This window comes from Bombina bombina, chromosome 6 (genome assembly GCF_027579735.1).
Source record: "Bombina bombina isolate aBomBom1 chromosome 6, aBomBom1.pri, whole genome shotgun sequence".
NCBI lineage: Eukaryota > Metazoa > Chordata > Amphibia > Anura > Bombinatoridae > Bombina > Bombina bombina.
Window position 1 is genome coordinate 318,956,490 of NC_069504.1, and position 26,180 is coordinate 318,982,669.

The 26,180-nt window shown below is 41.6% G+C and overlaps 1 protein-coding gene across 1 annotated transcript in view; it reads right to left on the reverse strand.

The window, feature by feature from the left end:
* PPM1H (protein phosphatase, Mg2+/Mn2+ dependent 1H) overlaps positions 1–26,180 on the reverse strand; it is a 683,070-nt gene that overhangs the window by 264,034 nt on the left and 392,856 nt on the right. The window contains exon 5 of the mRNA XM_053716939.1: positions 15,041–15,125. Coding sequence (XP_053572914.1) covers positions 15,041–15,125 — 85 coding nt within the window. The remainder of the gene's footprint in view (positions 1–15,040; positions 15,126–26,180) is intronic.

Below are 26,180 nucleotides of genomic sequence, written 5' to 3' on the forward strand. Positions count from 1 at the left end.
CAAACACGGAAGAACCCCATAAAACACCAGTGACAGCCGAGCAACTGCAAACCCTCAGTTTGCTAGGCAGGAAAGCCCACCATCAGGTCACAGTAGTTGGCTGTCCCAGGGGAACCGTATCGTTCGGCACAAGACAAGGCCCAAGGAGCCCCAGCTCTCAATAAATCTGGCCAAGTTGTAAAACATAACAGCCAGAACAAGGGCGAAGCCCACGCACCCCGGAAACTGGAATCCCCAGGTCAGCCCTAGGATTATAAGGTCCGGTAACATCCCACAGCGGGATCCTCAAAGAAAAAATGCCAAGCTAAAGCGTCGACAATCGGAAGATCAGGACAAGAAGCCCGGGCCCCACAAATGTTTGGATTATTTAATCTTCCAGGCACATAAATTCCCCGTCTGATATAAAAAAACATATATTCAGACATATAACCTGGTTATTATAGCCAGATTTGCTTTAGTACAGAGGTGGGAATCTCGCCTCATGTCTCACAATATTTACCCATAGTGGGCAATCCAGAGTTTAGTCCCGGTATTTACAATCAGATATTTAGAGAATGGGAGTCAAAGGGCCTTCAGACCCTGGGTCAAATTCGAGATACAGAGGGGCAGCCACTCACATTCCATGAAATTGCGACACGGCATGCTTTAGGGGCGCGAGAATTCTATGCCTATCTTCAAGTTAGGCATCTTCTCTGGGAGCTGAACATGAAACACGGGAACAATTGGACTATGGGTGAACTACAGCCCAGGATTACTATTTACGCGGCAGGAATATACGCTATTTCCCCCTTATATTTAGTGCTAAATCAGAAAGCTTCAAATCTGCAAATTAAGGAAATGATCGCTAGGTGGTCTACTTTATTTCCAGAAATTGATGAGGAGATTATTGTCGGGAGCTTTAAAATAATCCAGCAGAGTTGGGTACCGACAACTTGGAGGGAGTCACAGATGAAAATTGGGCTGCAGAGATACCTTACACCTGCGGTTCTCTCTAAGTGGTACAAAACTAAGGTGCCATGCCCCAGATGCTCATCTATAGGGTCTGATTTATTCCATTGTTTATGGAGCTGCCCCAAAATAGGTCAATATTGGGGTAAAATTACATTCTGGATGACGGTGGTTTTAAAGCTGGATCATAAATTTTCCCCAATTGAAATCTTCTTCCTGGTAAAATATCAGGGCATTACCAAGAACTATAGTCTGATAAATACTATTATACTAACATCACGTAGCCTCATTTTTAAATCATGGAAAGCATTTCCTGCACCTACTATGGCCCAATTTAAAATGGCCCTCTGCAACCAACTTATAACAGAACAGTATAATGTACCATTCCCGCAAGATAAATACTTAGAAGTATTTTTTAAAAAATGGGAACCTTTTGTAAGATCTCTGCCCCTACTACAACAAAAAAAAAATAATCAAACCATTTAGAAATTCGGAGTTTGTTCAGATCAACATCCTAGGGGGCCGCTTTCCGGAAGAATGGGTAACGGATGCCGAGTGAGATGGTATGGGGGGGGGGGGGAGAATGGGAGGGAGGATCCTTATTTCTGTTATTAATTATATATTATATATTTTTTTTTATTTTTTTTGGCTCTGGTTAATGTGGCTCGTCCTGTTCTAATAGGGGAGGGATAAAAGGGGGAAACTCTAGAGACAAAGAAAGACTAGTTATTGTACAAAGGTTTATCTGGTTACCCTACGCAATTTTCTATGTTTACTTTTATAATTATTAGTGCACTATATAATTTTGAATGATTGAAATGATGTATAGACACCCTTTCTTCTTTAATTTAATCTATATGTCTTTTTACCTAAGCGTGTATTTATATATTATGTATACTCACTGTGACACATGTTTTTATACCTGGTAACCGAGATTGTAATAACCTTTTCTGTCTTTGTCATAAATAAATATTTAAAAAAAAAAAACAGACTTCCCAGGGAAAAATCCAGAATAAACCAGATAACAAGAGCAAGAAGACCTTGCAAGTCCTGACACCCAAAAGGAAGAGACCAACCCTTGCAGGAGCCCAACACTCCAAAGAGCCAGGGCCATAAAAGGACACTAGAGCTAACAGGCGTCTAAGCATCATTAACATGATTATGCTTGAAAGTGCAACTAACCCCCCTAAGGGACACAAGGTGCTGCTCATTTTATCAACCTCAAAAGGAGGAAAAGCTGAGTAGACCTCGCCAGGGATAGAACTAGCAACCCTCGGGTTGTTACAGTACAGAGTAGCCACAGAGCATTAGAATGCTGAGCTAGCTGTCCAGCTAGCCACGAGCTCCAGACACAAGGGGAACAGAGAGGACAAGTCACTTGAACAGAGCAACATCAACCCTCCACATCCCTTCAGATTCGAAGTCAGAGGATAGTAAAACATGGGTTTGAATGCCACCGGGATAGCAATACCTGAACCATATGAGTGAAAAACCACTAGGATCTCTTCTATCCCAAGAAGGAGATGCAAAGCATTCCCAACACCGGGGAAGAACCCCTAACCGGAGCCCAAAAAGACCTCACTGTATAAAGTTCCAAAAAAGGAACAACCAACTCCCGAAGGGAATCCAAGACCCCCTCCACAAGGAGAAACTGACAATACAAGGTCTCAATGAAGAAGAGAACCACTAAAAGGTACAAGTCCAAAAAGGCCAAATTTCCTAAGCAACACCGCCCAGACCGGCAGAAAAGAGGCGCTAAACCCTCTAATTTTCCCCACCACATGGGAAAGAAATACTCTAGGTTCCAAGGGTATTCGGAGGCAACAGAAGAGTGATGCAGCTAAATTCACTGACCCAGTCCACCAGAGAAGAAATGGCTATTTAGGACTGAAACAATCCCGAGAGCACACTGACCCGCAAATCCCTCTTGAGAATGCTTAGCAGAAACTTGAAAAACAAACTTAAATAATGTTAATAGCACTTGGCACCCCAACCTGATCAGCAAGTATAATAGGCGCCATGTGTCTAATAAGCCGCGAGACAGAAGATCTGAACCCAAGCAGGACCAGTCTGCAACCAGGGTCATACTGCCAAGCTGGCTAAATCCACCCTCAGAGAGGAAGGAAGGAAAAAACAGACAAACAAAGGACAACGTTGTGCTCGAACACAACTTCCCGTAGACGTAAACAGCGAGTATAAATCCCAGAGAAGTTCCCGCAGGAAACATAGTATGAAAAGGAAAATAAAACTGAATCCTAACCAGATAAATAAAATAATAGGCAACCCGAGGGGTAACACCCAAAAAAGAACAGAAGGTCCGCAGGACCAACCTAACGGAAACCCTGTCTTCCAACAACACTGGAAAGATCCTCAATAACAAGACTGAAGGAGATTACTTCATCCCCCCATGTCTAATGAGGTGCACCGTTTTGAAGGAAGAGACTGATGAGTCCCATACCCAAGAAGGATAGGGTTCTCAAGCAGCTCAAAAACGTGTCTGAGTAGAACCCTAAGGCGGAGCCCACCTGTAACGCAAAGGCAACAACACCCCGCACGGGAACTGTACCATGCCCTCCAAGGCGAAGGGACTGGGGTAATCGGGCACGAGCACAATCGTGAAGAAACATCTGGACTTTGCAGATGTGCAAGCGCCAAATGTAAAGCGGAAAATATGCCGCAACCCTCCGGGGTGAAAACAATCCACCCCCCCTTCGAGGAGGGAAACACATAACTTGGGTTACCTGTATTTGTAGTAGTAGAAACAGTAGGGAACTCGCCTCCCGGAGGACAGGGCCCCCAGAGGCGGTTAGCTCAGCAGTCTCCGTAAGGTCGCTCTCACTTTAACAGGTAGTTATGTTCTAAGCCACGAGCCCAGTAAACACTACACATAAGCAGATTGAATCACATAACAAACAAGATTAAAACCCCCCTGTTCAATAGTCTCCCTCAGGAGTATTAATCCTGATTCCAAGACACTTAAAGGAGTCTCACTGAGACCTGTAGCTTTTTATGTGAGTACGCAGGAACAAATGAGTTACTGTACATTCATGAAGAAGTAAAATGAAAACAATCTTACCGGAATCTATGGCGTGGAACAGGAAATGGCCCTTCAAGTGTTGATGGATTGTAGCCTTGCCTCGGCCATGGACTTGAGAGGAAAAAAACCGGCAGCGAAGCGAAGTTCGACAACGTTGATTGCTTGAGAGCTGTTAACATGAGTCGGGATGGTTTTGCAGAAAGACTCTTCCTGCATCTTCGGACTCTCACTTTCATCCAAGCCCTCACTGAGAGACTGACAGGATTACTTAAAACTCCCATCCCCATGAGTCAAAGGAGTACTACCCTCCATAAGAGACAAATTAAATTCTGACACTTCTCTCTGCCAACCTCCTGGGACGAAAGGCAAAGAATGACTAGTGGGGGATGAAGGAAGTGGGAGGAGTATTTAAGCCTTTGGCTGGGGTGTCTTCTGCCTCCTCCTGGTGTCCAGGTTCTTATTTCCCAACAAGTAATGAATGCAGTTGTTGGACTCTTTCCATTCTGAAGACAATCAGGGAATAAATGGTGCCGGAAGAGAAACAAATTTGGTCCGCCCATTGGAGGTATACGGGTGGGGGCCGTGGACTCTCCTCATACAGAAGGAAATTAAATTATCAGGTAAGCATAATTTATGTTTTCCTTTTTAATATGAGGAGAGTCCATGGCATCATTTTCTTACTGATGGGAAAACTATACCCAAGCTCTAGAGGAACACTGAATGTAAAATAAAGGCGGACCCTAAATCTGAGGGGCACCACCAGCCTGCAAAACCTTTCTCCCAAAAGTTGCTTCAGCCAAAGCAAAAGCGTCAAATTTTGTAGAATTTTGAAAAAGTATTAAGGAGACCAGGTAGCCCGCCTTACAAATCTGATCTATAGAGGCCTTGTTCTTAAAGGGCCCAAGGGGAAGCCACCGCTCTTGTGGAATGAGCCATAATCCTATAAGGAGGTCTAAGTCCCCGCTGACTCGTAACTAAGCATATAACACTCCTCAACCAAAAAGATAAGAAAGTCCCGAAGAAGCATTCAGACACTTACGCATCCAGTAGTAGATAACAAACAAAGAAGAAGTTTGTCTAAAATCCTTAGTAGCTTGAAGATAAAACTTCAAAGCTCGAACCACATCTGGATTATGGTGTAAACGTTTCCTTCGAAGTAGAAGGATAGGATCATAAGGAAGGAACCACCAATCTCCTGATTGATGTTACAATCAGACACCACCTTAGGAAGAAAACCCAAACTGGTACGTTAGGACAGCCTTATCAGTGTGGAACAACCAGATAAGAAGGCTCACATTGCAAGGCAGCCATTTCAGAAACTCTGCGTGCCCGACGCAATAGCCAATAGAAAAAGAACCTTCTAGGACAATAATTAAATGTCAACCGAATGCATAGGCTCACACAGAGGCCCGTTGCAAAAACTTAAGAATGAGATTCAAACTCCAAGGTGGAGAGATACTGTAGATCTAAACAAAGGTTTGATCCTGATCACAGCCTTAACGAAGGATTGCACGTCAGGAAGCTCAGCGAGCCTCTTGTGTAGCAAAACAGAAAGGGACAAAAATCTGTCCCCCTAGGGAACTGGCAGAAAGGCTCTTCTCCACACCCTCCTTGGAGAAAGGAAAAAGTCCTGGCCTGTCTTTAACCTTATGTCAGGCAAAACCATGTTCTTCACACAAGAATAAGTAAGCTCTCCACGTCTTATGATAGATGCGACGAGAGTAACAGGCTTACGAGCCTGAATGAGAGTGTCAATAATCCCTCTCAGAGAAACCACTCTTGGTAAGACTAAGCGTTCAATCTCAACACAGTCAGCCTCAGAGAATCTAGATATTGATCAACAAAGGGACACTGTTCCCAGCAGATCCCTATGACAAGTAACTTTCCACGGAGGAGATGAGGACATCCCCACCAGGTCCGCGAACCACATCCTTCGCGGCCACGAAGGAGCAATCAGTATCACTGAAGCCCTGCTCCTGCTTGATCGCTGGCCACTACACAAGGAAGAAGTGTAACGGCGGAAATATCATATTTTATGCTTACCTGATAAATTTATTTCTCTTGTGGTGTATCCAGTCCACCGGATCATCCATTACCAGAGCTGTCTACTATAGCTCCTCCCCTAACTGCCACCTCCAGTCATTCAACCGAAGACAAGCAGAGAAAGGAGAAACTATAGGGTGCAGTAGTGTGACTGTAGTTTAAAGTTAAAAAATACCTGCCTTAAAATGACAGGGCGGGCCGTGGAATGGATACACCACAAGAGAAATAAATTTTATCAGGTAAGCATAAATTATGTTTTCTCTTCGTAAGGTGTATCCAGTCACGGATCATCCATTACTTGTGGGATACCAATACCAAAGCTAAAGTACACGGATGAAGGGAGGGACAAGGCAGGTACTTAAAACGGAAGGTACCACTGCCTGTAAAACCTTTCTCCCAAAAAAAGCCTCCGAAGAAGCAAAAGTATCAAATTTATAAAATTTTGAAAAAGTATGAAGCGAAAGACCAAGTCGCCGCCTTGCAAATCTGTTCAACAGAAGCCTCATTTTTAAAGGCCCCATGTGGAAGCCACAGCTCTAGTAGAATGAGCTGTAAACCTTTCAGGAGGCTGCTGGCCAGCAGTCTCATAAGCTAAGCGTATTATACTCCTTAGCCAAAAAGAAAGAGAAGTTGCTGAAGCCTTTTTGGCCTCTTCTCTGTCCAGAGTAAACAACAAACAAAGCAGATGTTTGACGAAAATCTTTAGTAGCTTGTAAATAAAATTTTAAAGCACGAACCACGTCAAGATTGTGTAATAGACGTTCCTTCTTTGAAGAAGGATTAGGACACAATGACGGAACAACAATCTCCTGATTGATATTCTTATTAGATACCACCTTAGGTAAAAACCCAGGTTTGGTACGCAAAACTACCTTATCTGCATGGAAGATCAGATAAGGGGAATCACATTGTAAGGCCGATAACTCGGAAACTCTACGAGCCGAGGAAATGGCTACCAAAAATAGAACTTTCCAAGATAAAAACTTAATATCTATGGAATGAAGAGGTTCAAACGGAACCCCTTGAAGAACTTTAAGAACAAAATTTAAACTCCATGGCGGAGCAACTGGTTTAAACACAGGCTTGATTCTAACTAAAGCCTGACAAAAGGCCTGAACGTCTGGAACATCCGCCAGACGCTTGTGCAAAAGAATAGACAGAGCAGAAATCTGTCCCTTTAAGGAACTAGCTGACAATCCTTTTTCCAATCCTTCTTGGAGAAAAGATAATATCCTGGGAATCCTGACTTTACTCCATGAGTAACCCTTGGATTTACACCAATAAAGATATTTACACCATATCTTATGATAGATTTTCCTGGTGACAGGCTTTCGTGCCTGAACTAAGGTATCAATGACTGACTCGGATAAGCCACGCTTTGATAAAATCAAGCGTTCAATCTCCAGGCAGTCAGTCACAGAGAAACTAGATTTGGATGGTTGAAAGGACCCTGAAGTAGAAGGTCCTGTCTCAGAGGCAGAGTCCATGGTGGAAAGGATGACATGTCCACCAGATCTGCATACCAAGTCCTGGGTGGCTACACAGGCGCTATCAAGATCACCGATGCTCTCTCCTGCTTGATCTTGGCAATCAGACGAGGGAGCAGAGGAAACGGCGGAAACACATAAGCCAGGTTGAAGGACCAAGGCGCTGCTAGAGCATCTATCAGCGTCGCCTTGGGATACCCTGGACCTGGATCCGTAACAAGGAAGCTATTGGCGTTCTGACGAGACACCATAAGATCCAGTTCTGGTTTGCCCCAACGATGAATCAATTGAGCAAACACCTCCGGATGGAGTTCCCACTCCCCCGGATGGAAAGTCTGTCGACTTAGAAAATCCGCCTCCCAGGTTCTCTACTCCTGGGATATGGATAGCTGATAGGTGGCAAGAGTGAATCTCTGCCCAACAAATTATCTTTGAGACTTCTACATCGCTAGGGAACTCCTTGTTCCCCCTTGATGGTTCATGTAAGCTACAGTCGTGATGTTGTCCGACTGAAATCTGATGATTCTCATTGTCGCTACTGAGGCCAAGCCTGAAGAGCATTGGATATCGATCTTAGTTCAGAATGTTTATCGGAAGGAGGTGTCTCCTCCTGAGTCCATGTTCCCTGAGCCTTCAGGAGTTCCAGATTGCACTCCAGCCTTGAAGGCTGGCATCTGTCATTACAATAGTCCAATCTGGCCTTCGAAAAGGTCATAACCTTTGGACAGACAGACCCCGTGATAGCCACCAGAGAAAGAGAATCCCTGGTCTCTTGATCAGATTTAGTAGAGGGGACAAATCTGTGTAATCCCCCGTTCCACTGACTGAGCATGCAGAGTTGCAGCGGAGTCTGAGATGTAGGGGGGCAAATGGCACTATGTCCCATTGCTGCTACCATTAAGCCGATTACTTCCATACACTGAGCCACCCGAAGGGCGGAGAGAGAAGTGGAATAAAGAACACAGGCAGGGAATTTAGAAAGTTTTGATAACCTGGTCTCTGTCAGGTAAATCTCATTTCTACAGAATCTATCAGAGTTCCCAGAAAGGAAACTCTTGTGAAGAGGTGATAGAGAACTCTTTTCTTCGTTCACCTTTCACCCATGCGACCTCAGAAATGCCAGAACAATGTCCGTATAAGACTTGGCCAATTTTGAAAATTTGACACCTGTATCAGAATGTCATCTAAATAAGGGGCCACTGCTATTCCCCGCGGCCTTAGGTCCGCCAGAAGTGACCCCAGAACCTTTGTAAAGATTCTTGGGGCTGTAGCTAACCCAAAGGGAAGAGCTACAAACTGGTAATGCCTGTCTAGGAAAACAAACCTGAGAAACCGATGATGATCTTTGTGTATCGGAATGTGAAGATAAGCATCCTTTAGATCCACTGTAGTCATGTATTGACCCTCCTGGATCATAGGTAGGATGGTATGAATAGTCTCCATATTGAATGATGGGACCCTGAGAAATTTGTTTAAGATCTTGAGATCTAAGATTGGTCTGAAGGTTTCCTCTTTCTTGGGAACCACAAACAGATTTGAATAGAATCCATGTCCCTGTTCCTCCTTTGGAACTGGGTGGATCACTCCCATAACTAGGAGATCTTGAACACAGTGTAAAAATGCCTCTCTCTTTATCTGGTTTGCAGATAATTGTGAAAGGTGAAATCTCCCTTTTGGAGGAGTACGCTTTGAGTCCAGAAGATATCCCTGGGATACAATTTCCAACGCCCCAGGGATCCTGGACATCTCTTGCCCACGCCTGGGCGAAGAGCGCAAGTCTGCCCCCTACTAGATCCGTTACCAGATCTGGGCTCAATCCTTCATGCTGTCTTAGAGGCAGCAGCAGGCTTTTTGGCCTGCTTACCTTTGTTCCAAGTCTGGTTAGGTCTCCAGACCGACTTGGACTGAGCAAAAGTTCCCTCTTGTTTTATATTAGAGGAAGTTGATGCCGCCACCCGCCTTAAAGTTTCGAAAGGCACGAAAATTAGTCTGTTTGGCCCTTGATTTGGACCCTATCCTGAGGAAGGGCATGACCTTTTTCCTCCAGTGATATCAGAGATGATCTCCTTCAAACCAGGCCGAATAGGGTCTGCCCCTTGAAGGGAATATTAAGCAGCTTAGACTTTGAAAAGTAACGTCAGCTGACCATGATTTAAGGCCATAGCGCCCTACGTGCCCTGAATAGCAAAACCAGAATTCTTAGCCGTTAGTTTAGTCAAATGAACAATGGCATTAAAACAAAAGAATTGGCTAGCTTAAGTGCTCTAAGCTTGTCAAGTATACTCGTCCAATGAGGGTCTCTACCTGTATAAGCCTCTTTCCAGAGACTCAAACCAGAAGGCCCGCAGCAGCAGTGACTGGGGCAATGGCATGCAAGGGGCTGTAGAATAAAACCTTGTTGAATAAACATTTTCTTAAAGTAAACCTCTAACTTTTTATCCATTGGATCTAAAAAAGCACAACTGTCCTCGACAGGGATAGTAGTACGCTTAGCTAGGGTAGAAACTGCTCCCTCCACACTTAGGAACCGTTTGCCATAAGTCCCGTGGGTTGGCATTTATTGGAAACATTTTCTTAAAAATAGGAGGGGGAGAGAACGGCACACCTGGTCTATCCCATTCCTTAGTAATAATTCTGTAAACCTTTTAGGTATTGGAAAAACATCAGTGTAAACAGGCACTGCATAGTATTTATCCAATCTGCACAATTTCTCTGGCACTGCAATTGTATCACAGTCATTCAGAGCAGCTAAAACCTCCCTGAGCAACACGCGGAGGTGTTCAAGCTTAATTTAAATGTTGACATATCAGAATCAGGTTGAATCCTACTTCCCTGAGTCAGAAAAACCACCCACAGAAAGAAGCCTCTCCTTCCTCAGCTTTTGCATATTGTGAGGGGGGTATCAGACATAGCTACGAAAGCGTCAGGATGCTCTGTATTTCTTCTAACTCCAGAGCTATCTCGCTTTCCTCGTAACCCAGGTAGTCTGAATAATACCGCTGACAGCTTGAGCGGTGAGTCCCTTGAGCGGGATTCAAAGGTTCTGACACGTGGGTGAGGTTAGTCGGCATAACTTCCCCCTTGTCAGTTTCCTCTGGTGATAATTTTTTAAAGACAGATTATGGTCTTTATTACTTAAAGTGAGAATCAGTACAATTTGGTACACATTCTAAGAGGGGGTTCCACCATGGCTTCTAAACATAATGAACAAGGAGTTTGCTATATGTCAGACATATTTAAACAGACTAGCACATGAGACCAGCAAGCTTGGAAAACACTTTAAAGCAAGTTAACAAGCAAAAATAAAAATGGTACTGTGCCTTTAAGAAAAAATAAAAAAGGTCAGAATTTGAAAAACAGTGAAAACAAAATTTTTACAGTGTGTATAATAAGCTAACAGAGCATTGCACCAACTTGCAAAATGGATGATTAACCCCTTAGTTTAAAAAACGGATCAAAAAAAACGATATAGACTTTTTTTAATAGTCACAACACACTTGCCACCAGCTCAGCTGTGGCCCTACCCTTGCCATACAAAATGACTTTGGAAAGCCCAAAAAACCCTTTAGAGAGGTCCTATAGCATTCAGGGGACCTCTTCAGGGAAGCTGGATGTCTCAGTCTGCAAAGTTACTGCGCCATTAAGCTCTAAATTAGGCCCCTCCCACTCATGTCTACACAGTGGGAGGCCTAAGAAAAACTGTTTCTAGCAAATTTTAAGCCAAGACATATATAAAAAACGTTTAAGCACTTTTAAAACAACGTTTTATATGACAGGAATTGAAAAATAATAAGCCGTATTACCTCTGACAGTAAGCATGATACCAGTCTCTATTAAATCACTATAATCAGGCGTACCTTAAATTAAATCTGGTATCAGCAGCATTTTCTAGCATTTACTTTCCTCTAGAAAAAAAAATTAAACTGCACATACCTTCATAGCAGGATAACCTGCACGCCATTCCCCAGCTGAAGTTACCCTCTCTCTTCAGTTATGTGTCAGAACAGCAATGGATCTTAGTTACAAACTGCTAAGGTCATAGAGACCACAGGCAGATTCTTCTTCTTTTTTCTGCCTGGGACCAAAATAGTACAACTCGGTACCATTTAAAAATACACCACATCTCTCTTACTACTGCTTCCATGCTTGTCGAGAGTTGTCAAGAGAATGACTGGAGGTGGCAGTTAGGGGAGGAGCTATATAGACAGCTCTGCTGTGGGTAGATCCTCTTGCAAACTGCCTGTTGGGAAGGAGAATATCCCACAAGTAATGGATGATCCGTGGGACTGGATACACCTTACAAGAGAAATGTAAATTAGATTGAACCTCCAAGGCAATGCTAATGCATCTTTTAGCTCTGCCTGAGGATCCTTGGATGTGATCTATATCTGGGTATCATGGAATTGAGCCGGGATGCCATGAGATCTATCTCCGGCGTCCACCATCGGTTGCAAATTCTCTGCCTCCACCCACTCAGAATCTGAGATACTTCCCCTTATTGCAAGGGAGCTCCTTGTTCCCCTCTAGATGTTTGATGTAAGCCGAGGTTCATGTTGTCTGATTGGAATCTGAAATAAACTGGGACGAAACCAGAAGAGGTCAAGCCTTTTAGAGCATTGAAGATCGCTCGAAGTTCCAAAATGATGATCGGGAGGAGGGATTTCCCACTCGAGTTCCATAGACCCCTGCACCTTCCTGGCACCCTAAACAGCTACCCTTCCTGAGACACATGCGTCTGTAGTCACAATCTCAGAATGGTCTCAAGAAGGATGTCCCTTGGGACAGGTGATCTGGACAGAGCCCTAGGAGAGTGATTCTCTCGACTGGTTGTCCAGAGAAATCTGTTGAGACAGATCCGAATGATCGCCGTTCCACTGTCTCATTATGCACAGCTGAAGTGGTCTAAGATGGAATCTGGCAAAAGGAATGATGTCCATGCTGGCACCATGAGACCAATCACCTCCATATACAAACCACAGAGGGCCTTAAGGAGGTCTGGAGGGCAAGACAAGCGGAAGTTAGATTGTAACGCCTCTGGTCTGTAAGGAATATCCTCATGTATATGGAATCTATTATAGTACCCAGAATTCCAACCTGGTACTCGGGAATAAAGCGAACTCTTTTGTTTATCTTCCATCCATGAGATCGAAGAAGACATAGAAGAGCTTTCGAATCGGTCTTCTGTCAGGCGACATGATGGTGCTTGAACCAGAATATCGTCCCTAGTATGGCGTTACTGCTATACCTCTGGTTCTGGCCACTGCAAGCAGAGCCTCTAGAACCTTCGTAAAAAACTCTTGGAGCAGTAGCTAGACCAAACGGAAGTGCAATAAACTGGAAGTGCTGGTCAGGAAACGCAAACTTTAGGAAACTTAAAGTGTTCCTTGTGTATTGGAACGTGAAGGTTAGGGAACATATCAACTTTCTTTGACATGATTACTTTATCAAGGCATGTGAACATAATTGAGCAGGCGGGTATACAGAGGCCTCCTCACAATATAGACAGGTGTTAGACTTAGGTAAAGAGGGGGGAGTACCCTCTAACGCATCAGAATCATCCATAGCTTGCACTTATAAAGAAGACTATTGACTAATAAGATAAAAACTGCACATTGATTCTTTCCAATGGCTGGGGCACTCCTTTGACCCAGGCCAAACAGAGAAAACCGCTTCTTCCTTGTTAAACCGCAATGATCACGGAAAGAGGAAATCAGTGTAACCACACCCGGGTCACATGGTGCGCAATGCAGGACCGCCCCTGCTAATAGGAAAAAACATGCCAAGCCTTTCAAGGCTGCGCAGCTTCCAAAAACTAAAGTAAAACCTGTACGTTCCCAACACCTGCCTCAGCCTTATCTCACCACATGTCGCAGAATAATAAAATAAAAGTATGTGATTAGTCCCCCCTGTTCAATAATCCCACTCTGAAAATATTAACCCTTGATTTCATACAGATAAAAGGAGCCACACTGTGATGCTGTTTTCTTGCGTTATCATATGTGTATAAAAATATTAAACAATCTTATCGGAATCTATGCCGTGGAACAGAAACACAGCCCTTTCAAGTTTGACAGTCTTGTAGCATTGCTCTGACATGGACTTGAGTGATGGAAGCAGCAGTGAAACTTGTCAACACTGATTGCTTAGGAGCTGTTAATACGAGTCTAGATGGGTTTGCAGAAAGACTCTCCCTGCAATCTCCAGACTCTAACATTCGTCACTGCTCTCAATGAGAGACTGACAAGACTACTTAAAACTCCCAGTTCCATTTTGAAGTGTAGATACCCTTCATAAGGATCTACTCTGAATCTTCTGACACTTCTCTGCCAACCTCCTGTGACGAAAGGCAAAGAATGACTGGGATATGAGGGAAGAAGGGGGGAGTATTTAAGCCTTTGGCTCGGGTGTCTTTGCCTCCTCCTGGTGGCCAGGTTCAGTATTTCCAACAGTAAGGAATGATGCCCGTAGACTCTCCTCATATTAAAGAAGGAAAGAATAAAAAGGTTAAAACAATAAAGACAAATTGTCTTCTTTGCTCATATTAACCAAGGGTGTCAATATTAGTGGAGGGCACTGTATATTACAATATTTGACCTAGATGGTTCTATGATACCATGGGCTATGCAACCTTGTTAATCACATTGTCAGAACATAACAATAATTTGGGCATAATCCAAACGGTGAAACATAAAAAGCACAATAAATACACACATACTCTACCTTATTATAATTACCAGTTCATGTCATTTCCTGTTATACTTTTCTTGCATTCTTTCGACTATTTGTTTATTCGCTTTTTGTTCCTGCATAAGCACTAATTAACTTTCTTTACGTTTGCTTTTCATAAAATGTATTAATCATTATTTTACTATAAATCAATATATTTTTTAATCAGAAATATGGTACAAGTGCCATCTAAACAATTTCCTTTAAAAACAGGTACAACTCCCCAAATACGGAATTCCAAAATCCAAATCAATCAATTTTTTAAAAATGACTATTTTTCCGTGCCTTTAAGTCACAATCTTCTCTACCTGTGTCTTAGTTTTTTTTGTGTGTTCTAAAATGCAAATAATAGTCTATATTAATTTAAAACAATTTTTACTAGCAGTTATTTAAAACAATTATTACCTTTCTGATTACACTACTGTAATTGTACTATCTTTCTAAGAGTACTATGTATAAAAAAAGTATTACAAATGAAATAAAACTACCTTTAGGTTTCATGTATAAGCTGTATTATGACATATAAATATTGTCTAAATGACATAAGATATTGTTGTTTACAAATAGTTACAGACTCTCCAAACTGTCTCATTGTAAAGATGCAAATATTCCAAAATCATTGCAAAATACAAAAACCCTTTCTCATTCTAAGCAGTTTGAATAAAGGGTTTTCTACCTCTTATTCGTATTTAAAAATTAAGTTGCTATTTGTCAATACAAGTGCAGAAAACAAATTATAAAAATGTAAAATAATATCTAGATTAAAAGATTATTACCAAGAAAGTGCATCATTACTTACTAAGTATTGGAGACGCTGACGTTCTGTCTCTGGTGTAAATTCATAAGACATTGGAATAATTTCTCCATTTCGAACAATTATAGCCCTGAAAGGAAAAAAATAAAAATAAATAAAAAAACATAAATTATGCTTACCTGATAATTTAATTTCCATCTGTATGGGAAGAGTCCACAACTGCATTCATTACTTGTGGGAAATACTGAACCTGGCCACCAGGAGGAGGCAAAGACACCCCAGCCAAAGGCTGAAATACCTCCCCCACTTCTCATAGCCCCAGTCATTCTGCTGAGGGTACAAGGAACAGTAGTAAGAAATATCAGGGTAAAAAAGGTTGCCAGAAGAAAAAAAATTAAATTTAGGGCCGCCCATTGGAAAACACGGATGGGAGCTGTTAACTCTTCCCATACAGATGGAAATGAAATTATCAGGTAAGCATAAATTATGTTCTTCCATCTCAATATGGGAAGAGTCCACAGCTGCAATTCCTTACTTGTGGGAAAACATATACCCAAGCTCTAGAGTACACGGAATGCTAACAGGAGGGAAAAAAGAGAGGCGGAACCTAAATCTGAGGGCACCACAGCCTGCAAAACGTTTTTCCCGAAGGCTGCTTCATCAGAAGCAAAAACCTCAAACTTGTAAAATTTGGAAAAAGTATGTAAGGAGAACACAGCTAGCTGCCTTACAAATCTGATCCATAGAGGCCTCATTTTGAAGGCCCCAAGAGGAAACCACTGCTCTCGTAGAAAGAGACGTAATCCTCAGAGGAGGCTTATGCCCCACCGTCTCTATGCTAAATGGATGACACTCCTCAGTCAAAAAGATAGCGAAAGTAGAAGAGGACCCCCCCTCTGACCCCTACGCTTCCCAGAAAAGAGAACAAACAGAGAAAGACGTTTGTCTAAATTCCTTTGTGGCCTAAAGATAGAACTTCAAGGCACAAACCACATCCAGAAATACGTTGTAAAACGTTCCTTAGACGAAGAAGAATTAGGACATAAGAAAGGAACCACAATCTCTTGATTGATGTTGCGAGGTTCGTAGAACAGCCTTATCAGCATGAAAAGTCAGATAAGGAGGCACGCATTGCAAGGCAGCAATCACATACTCTGCGCGCAGAAGCAATAGCCAGTAGAAAAGGTACCTTCCAAGACAACAATTTAATGTCTACATTCATGCATAGCCCGTTGCAAAACTTAAGAACAAGATTTAAACTCCAAGGAGTAGCCTTAGATCTAAACACAGGTCTGATCCCAGCAGAGCCTTAACAAAATGGCTTCACATCGTGAAGCTCAGCAAGCCTCTTGTGCAGTAACACAGACAGGTCCGAAAACTGTCCCTTCGGGGGAGTTGCAGAAAAACCCCTTCTCCAGTTAATCCTGGAGAAACAGAATAAGTAGGTCCTGCACACCTTATGATAGATGCGACGAGCAACCAGCTTACAAGCTTGAATGAGAGTAAAAATAACTCTCTCAGAAAAACCCTCTCCTGGCTAGGACTAAGTGTTCAATCTCCACACAGTCAGCTTCAGAGAATTCAGACATTGATGAACAAAGAGACCTTGGTCAGCAGATCCCTGCGACAAGGTAACTTTCAACGGACGAGATGATGACATCCCCACTAGATTCGCGAACCATATCCTTTGCGGCCAAGAAGGAGCAATCAGTATCACTGACGCCTGCTTGACTCAAGCCACTACACTAGGTAGTAGTGGTAACAGATGGAAAGGATAAATTAGATTGAACCTCCAATGTACCGCTAATGCATCTTTTAGCTCCGCCTGAGGATCCCTGTACCTTGACCCATATCTGGGTAGCTTGGTATTGAGACGTCATTAGATCTTCCTCTTGCAAATCTCTGCAAACACTCGGGATGGAAAGACCATTCCCCCAGGTGAAAGGATTGTCTGCTGAGGAAATCCGCTTCCCGGTTGTCCAAACCCGGAATGTGGATCGCTGACAGCGAACAAATGTGGGTCTCCTCCACACCAGAATCCGAGATACTTCCCTCATAACTAGGGAGCTTCTCATTCCCCCCTGATGGTTGATGCAAGCCACCAAGGATATATTGTCTTATTGGAATCTGATTAACTGGAAGGAATCCAGCAGAGGCCAAGCCTTCAGAGCATTGTATATTGCCCGAAGATCCAAAATGAGATCAGGAGGGAGCTTTACCTCCTAAGACAATAGGCCCTGTGCCTTCCGGGCCCCCTAACAGCTCCCCATCCTGACAGACTCGCAACCGTAGTCACAATCACACAGGATGGTCTTGAAACGGACGTCCCTTAGGACAAGTGATCCAGACAAAACCACCAAGAGAGCGATTTCTCTCGATCAGTTGTCCAGAGAAATCTGTTGAGACAGAACCGAATGATCGCCGTTCCACTACTTCAGCATGCGCAGTTGCAACACTCTGAGATGAAACCTGGCAAAGAAAATGATGTCCATATGGCCTTAAGGAGATCTGGAGGGCAAGACATGTTGGAGCTAGCTTGCAACGTCTCTGGTCTCTAAGAATATTCTCATGTCTATGGAGACTAGTATAGTACCCGTGAATTCTACCCTGGTACTTGATACAAGAGAACTCTCTCTAGATTATCTTCCATCCATGGGATCTAAGAAGACAGAGGAGAGATTCCGAAAGGTCCACTCTTCGAAAATTTTCTTGGAGTCGTAGCTAGACCAAACACAAGGGAAACAAACTGGAAATGCTGGCCCAGGAATGCAAACCTTAGGAACTGGAAGTGGTCCTTGAGGATTGGTACATGAAGGGAGCATCCTTCAGATCTATCGTGGTCATGAACTGCCTTTCTTGAACAAGGGGAAGAAAGGACCTTATTGTCTCCATCTTGAATGAGGGGACATTTAAAATCTTGCTTAAGCACTTTAGGTCCAGAATTGGACTGAAAGTTCCCTCCTTCTTAGGGACCACGAAAAGGTTTGAATAGTATCCCAAACCTCTCACTGCGACAGGCACCGGGACAATAACTCCTAAGAGGACAGATCCCATACACACCCCAGAAAGGCTTCCCTCCTTTCTGGTCAGGAAGACAGGAGAGAGAGGAGGAATCTGCCCTTGGGTGGCTGAGAGATTGAAACCTATCTTGTAACCCTGAGCTATGACCTCCAGAACCCATGGATCCTGCATGTCCCTGAACCAAGCAACTGAAAAGAGCAACATACTGCCCCCTACACGATTCAGAAGAGCACTGGGGACCACCCATTTATGCCGACTTAGACACTATGGGCTTCTTGCTCTGCTTGGATTTATTCCAGGACTGAGCCGGCTTCTAGGAGCTCTTAGTTTGCTCTGGCATAGCGGAGGACTGCTGACATGGGCTTTATCAGAATGAAAAGAACAAAAATTGTCCCTTAGACTAGTTCATATACTCAGTAGGAGGGCACCAATGCCCCCTGTGACTGTGGAGATAATTGAGTCCAGGCCTGGACCAAACAAAATCATTCCCTTAAAGGGGAGGGAAGAAGTCTAGACATATCCTCATACCATGACTTCAGCCAGAGCCCGACGGGCCTGAACAGAAAAAGCTGAAACTATCGCATTCAAGCGAATAATCTGCCTAATAGCATCACAGATAAAATAATTAGCAACCCGCAAGGCCGTAAATCTTTCCTGAGTAACGTTGAGGGGACCCTCCACCCAGATCAAATCCTATAAGGAGTCACACCAGAAGGTAGTTTCTCCGGCAACAGCCGCTGCCGGTTAAAACAAATATCCCGTATGTTGAAACATCTTACTTAACAGGGTTTCCATCTTTTATCCATGGGCTCTTCAAATGAAGAACTATCCTCAAGCAGATAGTAGTACGTTTAGCAAGGGTGAAGATAACGCCATCTCATAGGGACGAAATCTCACAACTCCATTGAGAGTCCAGGACCGGGAACAATTTGTTAAAGAGAGAAGAGGGGAAAAAGGAATCCAATCCTGTCCCAGTCATTCTTAATAACGTTCGCCATTTAACAGGAGCAGGGAAGGATAAGGTACCACCCTGTCCTCAAACTCTATCCGATTTAGGAATTAAAGGTTCATCAGGCAATTTGGCCTCTGGAACCTCTGAATTCGCCAAAAACTTCCTTTAGAAGAAAGCGCAAATTCCTAAAATTAAAGTCTGGTTCCTCCGCAGCCGGAGGATTAGAGGCAGCAGACTCCGACCCAGAATGTTCATACTCTGAATTAGAAAGAACTTCATCCTCGGATAATCCTATCATTTTAATCCAATAAATTATCTGATGTACTCTGGGAAGGAGTGCAATATGTAACCTTTTGCTTAGTAGGGCAAGGTAAAGCATTAAAGGCCGCAGACACCACCGTCTGAACTGCGCAGTAACATCTGGTGAAAAAAAATCCCCCTCCAGGTGGAGGATCAGCAATGCTACGGGGAACTGCATGTGTAGATAAGAATGTAGGGTACGCACCTCACTGGATGACAACTGCTCAGAGGTGGACGGCTCAGTGGTATCAAACATGTTTGTTATCACATTATCAAGGCATATGGGACATAATTGAGAGGGCTGATCTAAGGCCTCCTCACAATATAAACAGGAATTACTCTTTAGTACCCTCTAAAGTAACAGAATTCTCCATCGCTAGTGCAATAACCTATAGAAATAAAAACAATTCTATTTTATTAAAAAAAGGCACCTATATACCCCAATGGCTGGGGCATTCACCACCCCCTATGACCCAGGCCGTACAGAGATTTATGACTCAGGAAAGAGGGAATGAATCACATGGTGCACAATGCAGGACTGACACTGCTATGAGAAAAAGCACGCCAAGCTAGTAAGCCGCACAGCACTCAAAGTGAAACCTGTATATTCCATAACAGTCTATGAGCCCATAACATTTCACACATAAAAGCAGCATAAAATCAAATAAACATATAAGATTATTCCCCACTGGTCAATAATCCCCCTCAGGAGATATTAACCCTTGATTCTATACAGATAAAAGGTGTCACACTGTGATCGCCTTCTTGCGTTATCATACATGTATAAAATATGAAACAATCTTACCAGAATCTAGTGTGACAGATAGTAGCATCGCCTCTGACATGGACTTGAGTTAAGAAAGCAGGCAGCGAAACTCGTCAACGCTGATTGCTTATGAAGCTGTTAATATGAGTCGGGAAGGTTTCACAGAAAGACTCTCCCTGCATCTCCGGACTCAAACTTTCATCCATGCTCTCACTGAGAGGCTGAGAGGACTACTTAAAACTCCAGTTCCATCTCGAAGAGTACTACCCTCCATAAGAGACTACTCCAAAATCTTCTAACACTTTCTGCCAACCTCCTGTGACGAAAGGCAAAGAATGACTCGGGTTATGAGGAAGTGGGGGAGGTATTTAAGCCTTTGGCTGAGGTGTCTTTGCCTCCTCCTGGTGGCCAGGTTCAGTATTTCCCACAAGTAAGGAATGCAGCTGTGGACTTCTCCCATATTAAGATGGAAAACAATTTCTTTGCCAAGATTAATTTAATTTTTAGCTTCAATGTCATAATGTAAACTATATTAAAGGGACATGAAAGTCAAAATAAACCTTTGTGATTCAGATGGAACATGCAATTGCAAACAACTTTCCAACTTACATCTATTATCAAATTTATTTAGTTCTCTTGGTATCCTTTGTTGAAGAGAAAACAGCTCTATTTTCCAATGATATTGTAAACAGTGTAAATTGGTGGTAAAAATCTCCATTAAAGTCTATAGAGATGTTTTTTGACATCAGCAGTTTAAAACAGTAATGAAAACTAACCCCTAGGGAGGCTTAGGAGTGTGCATGAACATGCATGAGCTGTTAATACTTTCACTTTGCAGTGCTGCTCCACATCAGTCTGTTCTCTTTAAACAATGCTGTGCTCTGGCTGCACTGTGTAAGTTGTCCTTAACACAGTACAGCCATAGCAAAGCCCAATTTGAAGAGAACAGTCAAATACAGAGCAGCTATCTAAATGAGTAGTGCATTGATTGATGACTGTCTCTCAGGGAATTTTTTCAAACCCACTCTCTAGCCTTTCCCAGTCTGCAAAGCTGTGACTCATGAATTCTTGAATTTAAGATGTTCTCTGAGCAATGCACCTTTTTTATAACTACATTTTAATCTTATGATTATGTGATGCTAGACCAGGAGCAAAGGAAACTTATTTATTCAAGAGACTTTTTTTTTTCTCTGCACCTAAAATGCAATGCAATTTTCAACAGTTGTAATATATTATAAAACTTTTGCTTAAGTGTAACTACCTAAATACATAAAAAAATATAATAATAAAAAAAATTTAAAGATCAAATTATTGTACAGTACTCTTACCTGGAAAAATGATGCCACATTATATCTTAAAGAGAATATGTACAGTAACTTAATACTTTTTGTTTTCCAATAAATCCTTAAAGGGACATTCAGATCAAAATTTAAATGCACATAGATTAATTACATCTTTGAATAGAAACATATTTGCAATATACTGCACATGTATTGGCAAAAGTGCTTCTAGTTAAAGTTATCACTGTTTCAGTGTTAGCATTTTTAACTTCACCGGCATGTGAAGCATAGCTAGATATTCTCAGTGTACAAGCATTTTAAATACTGCAGCAGCTCAGAGCACCAGTGAGGCTTGTATAATGTCAGCAATTAACAAATTGAGTCATTACCAGATGGTAAGAAGCTCTCTGAGCAAGTGCTGTGCTTAAAATGCTGGTGCACAGAGCATTCTTAAATAGACTTTTGAAACAGCTATAAAAGCTATAGCTTTTATTTGAAGCATTTTTGCTAATAAATGTATATTACAAAAATGCTTCCATTCAAAACCAAAAATGCATCCACGTGGATTCAAATTTTGGCTGGAATAAATTTGGTTATCTACAAGTTATCTTCCAGGGATATTCATTTTTGACCTATCAAGGTGTACTCAAATTTTCATAAAAGTAATTTTCAATTATTACAATAAAATCTTGAAATTCAACTTTGTATACTCCTGCGTCAAACCCTGTTTTAATGAACCCTTTCCAATATACAAAGCACAGATTAAATATTTCCTGCCATTATTTGCTAGTTATAATTTTAGTGACTCAAGTGGAATAATGACCATCTGTCAAATCCTTAGATTCTATTACGCATTATGTTCAGCTGGAAATAATTTACAACGGAAAATGAACTGCATATTTAAGGAACTGAGGCTGATATCTAGGGAGGAAATTAAAAATGCGAAGTCATTTGGAAAACTCTTTCCTGAAAATGTGTTCCAAGAGAAAAGCCACAGGCAGACTATAACTATATTGTCATAAAGTGTTGAGTACATAAAACTTCATACTGATTAAAAAGCAGGCAAAAGTTTGTCTAAATATTTATTAAACATAAGATTAAACATAATAATTCCCCTTTAACCCCTTAATGACCACAATGTACCCTGTATGTCACTGGTCGTTAAGGGGTTTTTCAGGACATAATAGCACAAGTCTAGCAAGAAGATGCTATTAATGCCCTCCCTCCAGCAGGCTTTGTGGAATAGAGCAGTCTCAACGCTGGTGGCAAGACCGCGCTATAAAACAATCAAGTCCCAAAAAAAAGGCCAGCAACATACAGGGTACGTCGCTGGTCCTTAAGGGGTTAAAAACAATCTAATAGGTACATTTAGGTTCTAAAGACAAATTAACAAGAGGTTTTCTAGGACAACCAATTTAACATTGGGACATTATATATTCTCACAACACAAATTTGCATAGTCACACTAGTTAAATATATATAAAAATTTATCCATGTGTAGAAATGTTGCACATTGGATAAAATATAAGATCATAATAATGAGCTCTTAGAGAACCGTTAAGAATAAGTGACAACAGTTATGTGGTAATTTAATGGATGCCGATTAATCAGTTAAATACAAGACACTTAGGCTAATGACATCCCTGTTTCAATATAATATAATCAACACTCAGGGGGGCGAATTATCAAGCTCCGAATGGCCCCTGTTTCCGTGCGAGTCTTCAGGCTTGCTGGAAACCGTAGTTATGAAGCAGTGGTCTAAAGACCGCTGCTCCATAACTTGTCCGCTGCCTCTGAGGCTGCGGTCTTAAATCCGCCCGATCTTATACGATCAAGCTGATTGACACTCCCTGCTACCAGAACTGCTTGTACAATGATAAATGCCAACAGTATATGCTTTCTGCATTTATCCATATTTGGCGGACATGATACGCTACATCTTATCATATCCATCCGCAGTTTTGTAAATCTGCCCCTGAATGTTCTCCATAGGCCCTTTTAATGGGCTCCCCACCCGGCTGATTTTCATTAACTAATATTACAGTTTTTCAATCTTTATTGCCTAGATTGTCATTCATGTTAAAGGGACAGTCAACACCTGGCAGAACTTAAAGGGACACTGAACCCAAACTTTTTCTTTTGTAATTCAGAAAGAGCTTGCAATTTTAAGCAACTTTCTAATTTACTCCTATTATCAATATTTCTTCGTTTTCTTGCTATTATTATTTGATAAAGAAGGCATCTAAGCTTTTTTTTGGTTTCAGTACTCTGGACAGCACTTTTTTATTGGTGGATGAATTTATCCACCAATCAGCAAGGACAACCCAGGTTGTTCACCAAAAATGGGCCGGCATTTAAACTTACATTCTTGCATTTCAAATAAAGATACCAAGAGAATGAAGAAAATTTGATAATAGGAGTAAATTAGAAAGTTGCTTAAAATTTCATGCTCAATCTGAATCACGAAAGAAATTTTTTGGGTACAGTGTCCCTTTAATACCATCATTTAGATACTCAGAATAAGATGTGCCTGCACCACCTCCCATGTTAAATACCTCTAACGATATGGAGTAATCATCCACAGCACATACGTTTTTCAGCTGTAGACATGGCCGCCAAACTCTTGGGAGGTGGTGCAGGCGCATCTTATTCTGAGTATCTAAATTATGTTATTAAGTTCTGCCGGGTGTTGACTGTCCCTTTAAATTATACAATTAATCTGTGCTTTATTTAGCAAAAACTGTTATAATATCAGCCAATTTAACTTCAATCCTATTGGCTGATTGCATCAGCCAATAGGATTTTTTCTACCTTAATTCCGATTGGCTGATAGAATTCTATCAGCCAATCGGAATTGAAGGGACGCCATCTTGGATGACGTCATTTAAAGGAACCTTCATTCTTCAGTTGGACATCGTTTGAAGAAGATGCTCCACGTCGGATGTCTTGAAGATAGGGCTTTTTATTATTTTGGGGGGCTTTTTTATTTTATTAGGGGGATTAGATTAGGTGTAATTAGTTTACAAAAAAATTGTAATTATTTTATTATTTTATGTAATTTAGTGGGGGGGAGTTCGTACTATTTTATTTCATTGTAATTAATTGTATTTAGTTTAGGTAATTAATTTAATTATAGTGTAGTGTTAGGTGTAAATGTAACTTAGTTTAGGTTTTATTTTACAGGTAAATTTGTATTTATTTTAACTAGGTAGCTATTAAATAGTTAATAACTATTTAATAACTATTCTACCTAGTTAAAATAAATACAAAGTTGCCTGTAAAATAAAAATAAACCCTAAGATAGCTACAATGTAACTATTAGTTATATTGTAGCTAGCTTAGGGTTTATTTTATAGGTAAGTATTTAGTTTTAAATAGGAATAATTTAGTTAATTGTAGTTATTTTATTTAGATTTATTTAAATTATATTTAAGTTAGGGGGGGGGGTTAGGGTTAGAGTTAGATTTAGGGGTTACTACATTTAATATCGTTGTGGCGATGTTGGGGGAGGCAGATTAGGAGTTAATAAATGTAGGTAGGTGGTGGCGATGTTAGGGACAGCAGATTAGGGGTTAATAATATTTAACTAATGTTTGCGATGTGGGAGTGCGGCGGTTTAGGGGTTAATATATTTTTTATAGTAGCGGGGATGTCCGGTTCGACAGATTAGGGGTTAAAAATTTTATTTTAGTGTTTGCAATGTGGGGGGGGGGGCTCGGTTTAGGGGTTAATAGGTAGTTTATGGGTGTTAGTGAACTTTTTAGCACTTTAGTTAAGATTTTTATGCTACGGCGTTAGCCCATAAAACTCTTAACTACTGACTTTTAAATGCGGTACCAGTCTTGACAGGAGAGGCTGTACTGCTCAGTTTTTGGAAGACTCGTAATACCGGCCCTATGCAAGTCCCATTGAAAATATAGGATACGCAATTGACGTAAGTGGATTTGCGGTATTTTCGAGTCTGGCCAAAAAGGTGAGCGGTGAGCCTGTCATTTAAAGACTCGTAATACCAGCGGGCGTTAAAAAGCAGCTTTGGGACCTCTCAACGGTGCTTTTTAACCCTAAAGCACAACTCGTAATCTAGCAGTTTAGGTTTCTCACTGAAATTATTTATATACTACTTGTGCAACCATGGCACACATGACTGTAAAAGCTTCTCTGGAATACCTTCATTAGGAAATAGTATATAGGCATGTCTTTGACATTGGTTTTTGGTAATTAGGTCGCTAGTTGCAGCTGCACCACAGTTCTGAAATTCCCCGCAGTGAAGAGGTTAATTAATTAACTGGTAAGGGAAATACTAAATATGTCACAAGATTGTTTTTAAAAGCACCACGATTAAAGGTACAAAACAAAGTTCATCAGATTGAATTAAAGTTAGTGGAAATATAGATACTTAGCCTGACAAAGCAGTGAAATTCCTACGAAACGCGTAAGGCCACGCCCATACTGCACACGCAACGCTATCTGCTTAGAGCCAGGAGCCAGCTTTAGGATTGCAGTATAGACAGCATGTTTGTTTGGGATACCGTTAACAAGGAGCAGAACTGCTTTATTGCTGGATAGACTACAACAACAGCACATTGGCAAGGCTATAGATTCCATAGACGGTACTCTTGGAATGTGTAATTATGCTTGTATCATACCTTATATTGTCTAAGGTTTTATATTGTGGGTGTTTTTAATCCCTGGATATTAAAGTAGCTAAATTTTTTTAGAGTGGTGTTGTGCTTTCTCTCTTGTTAATAAGGGAAATACTATATTAATGTAGGTATTACCCTCATACCTGACACCGCCCACCTCCATGATCCCCTCCCAAACAGCTCCCTTACTCAAACTTATTTCTACTATCTTAGGTACTAGCAG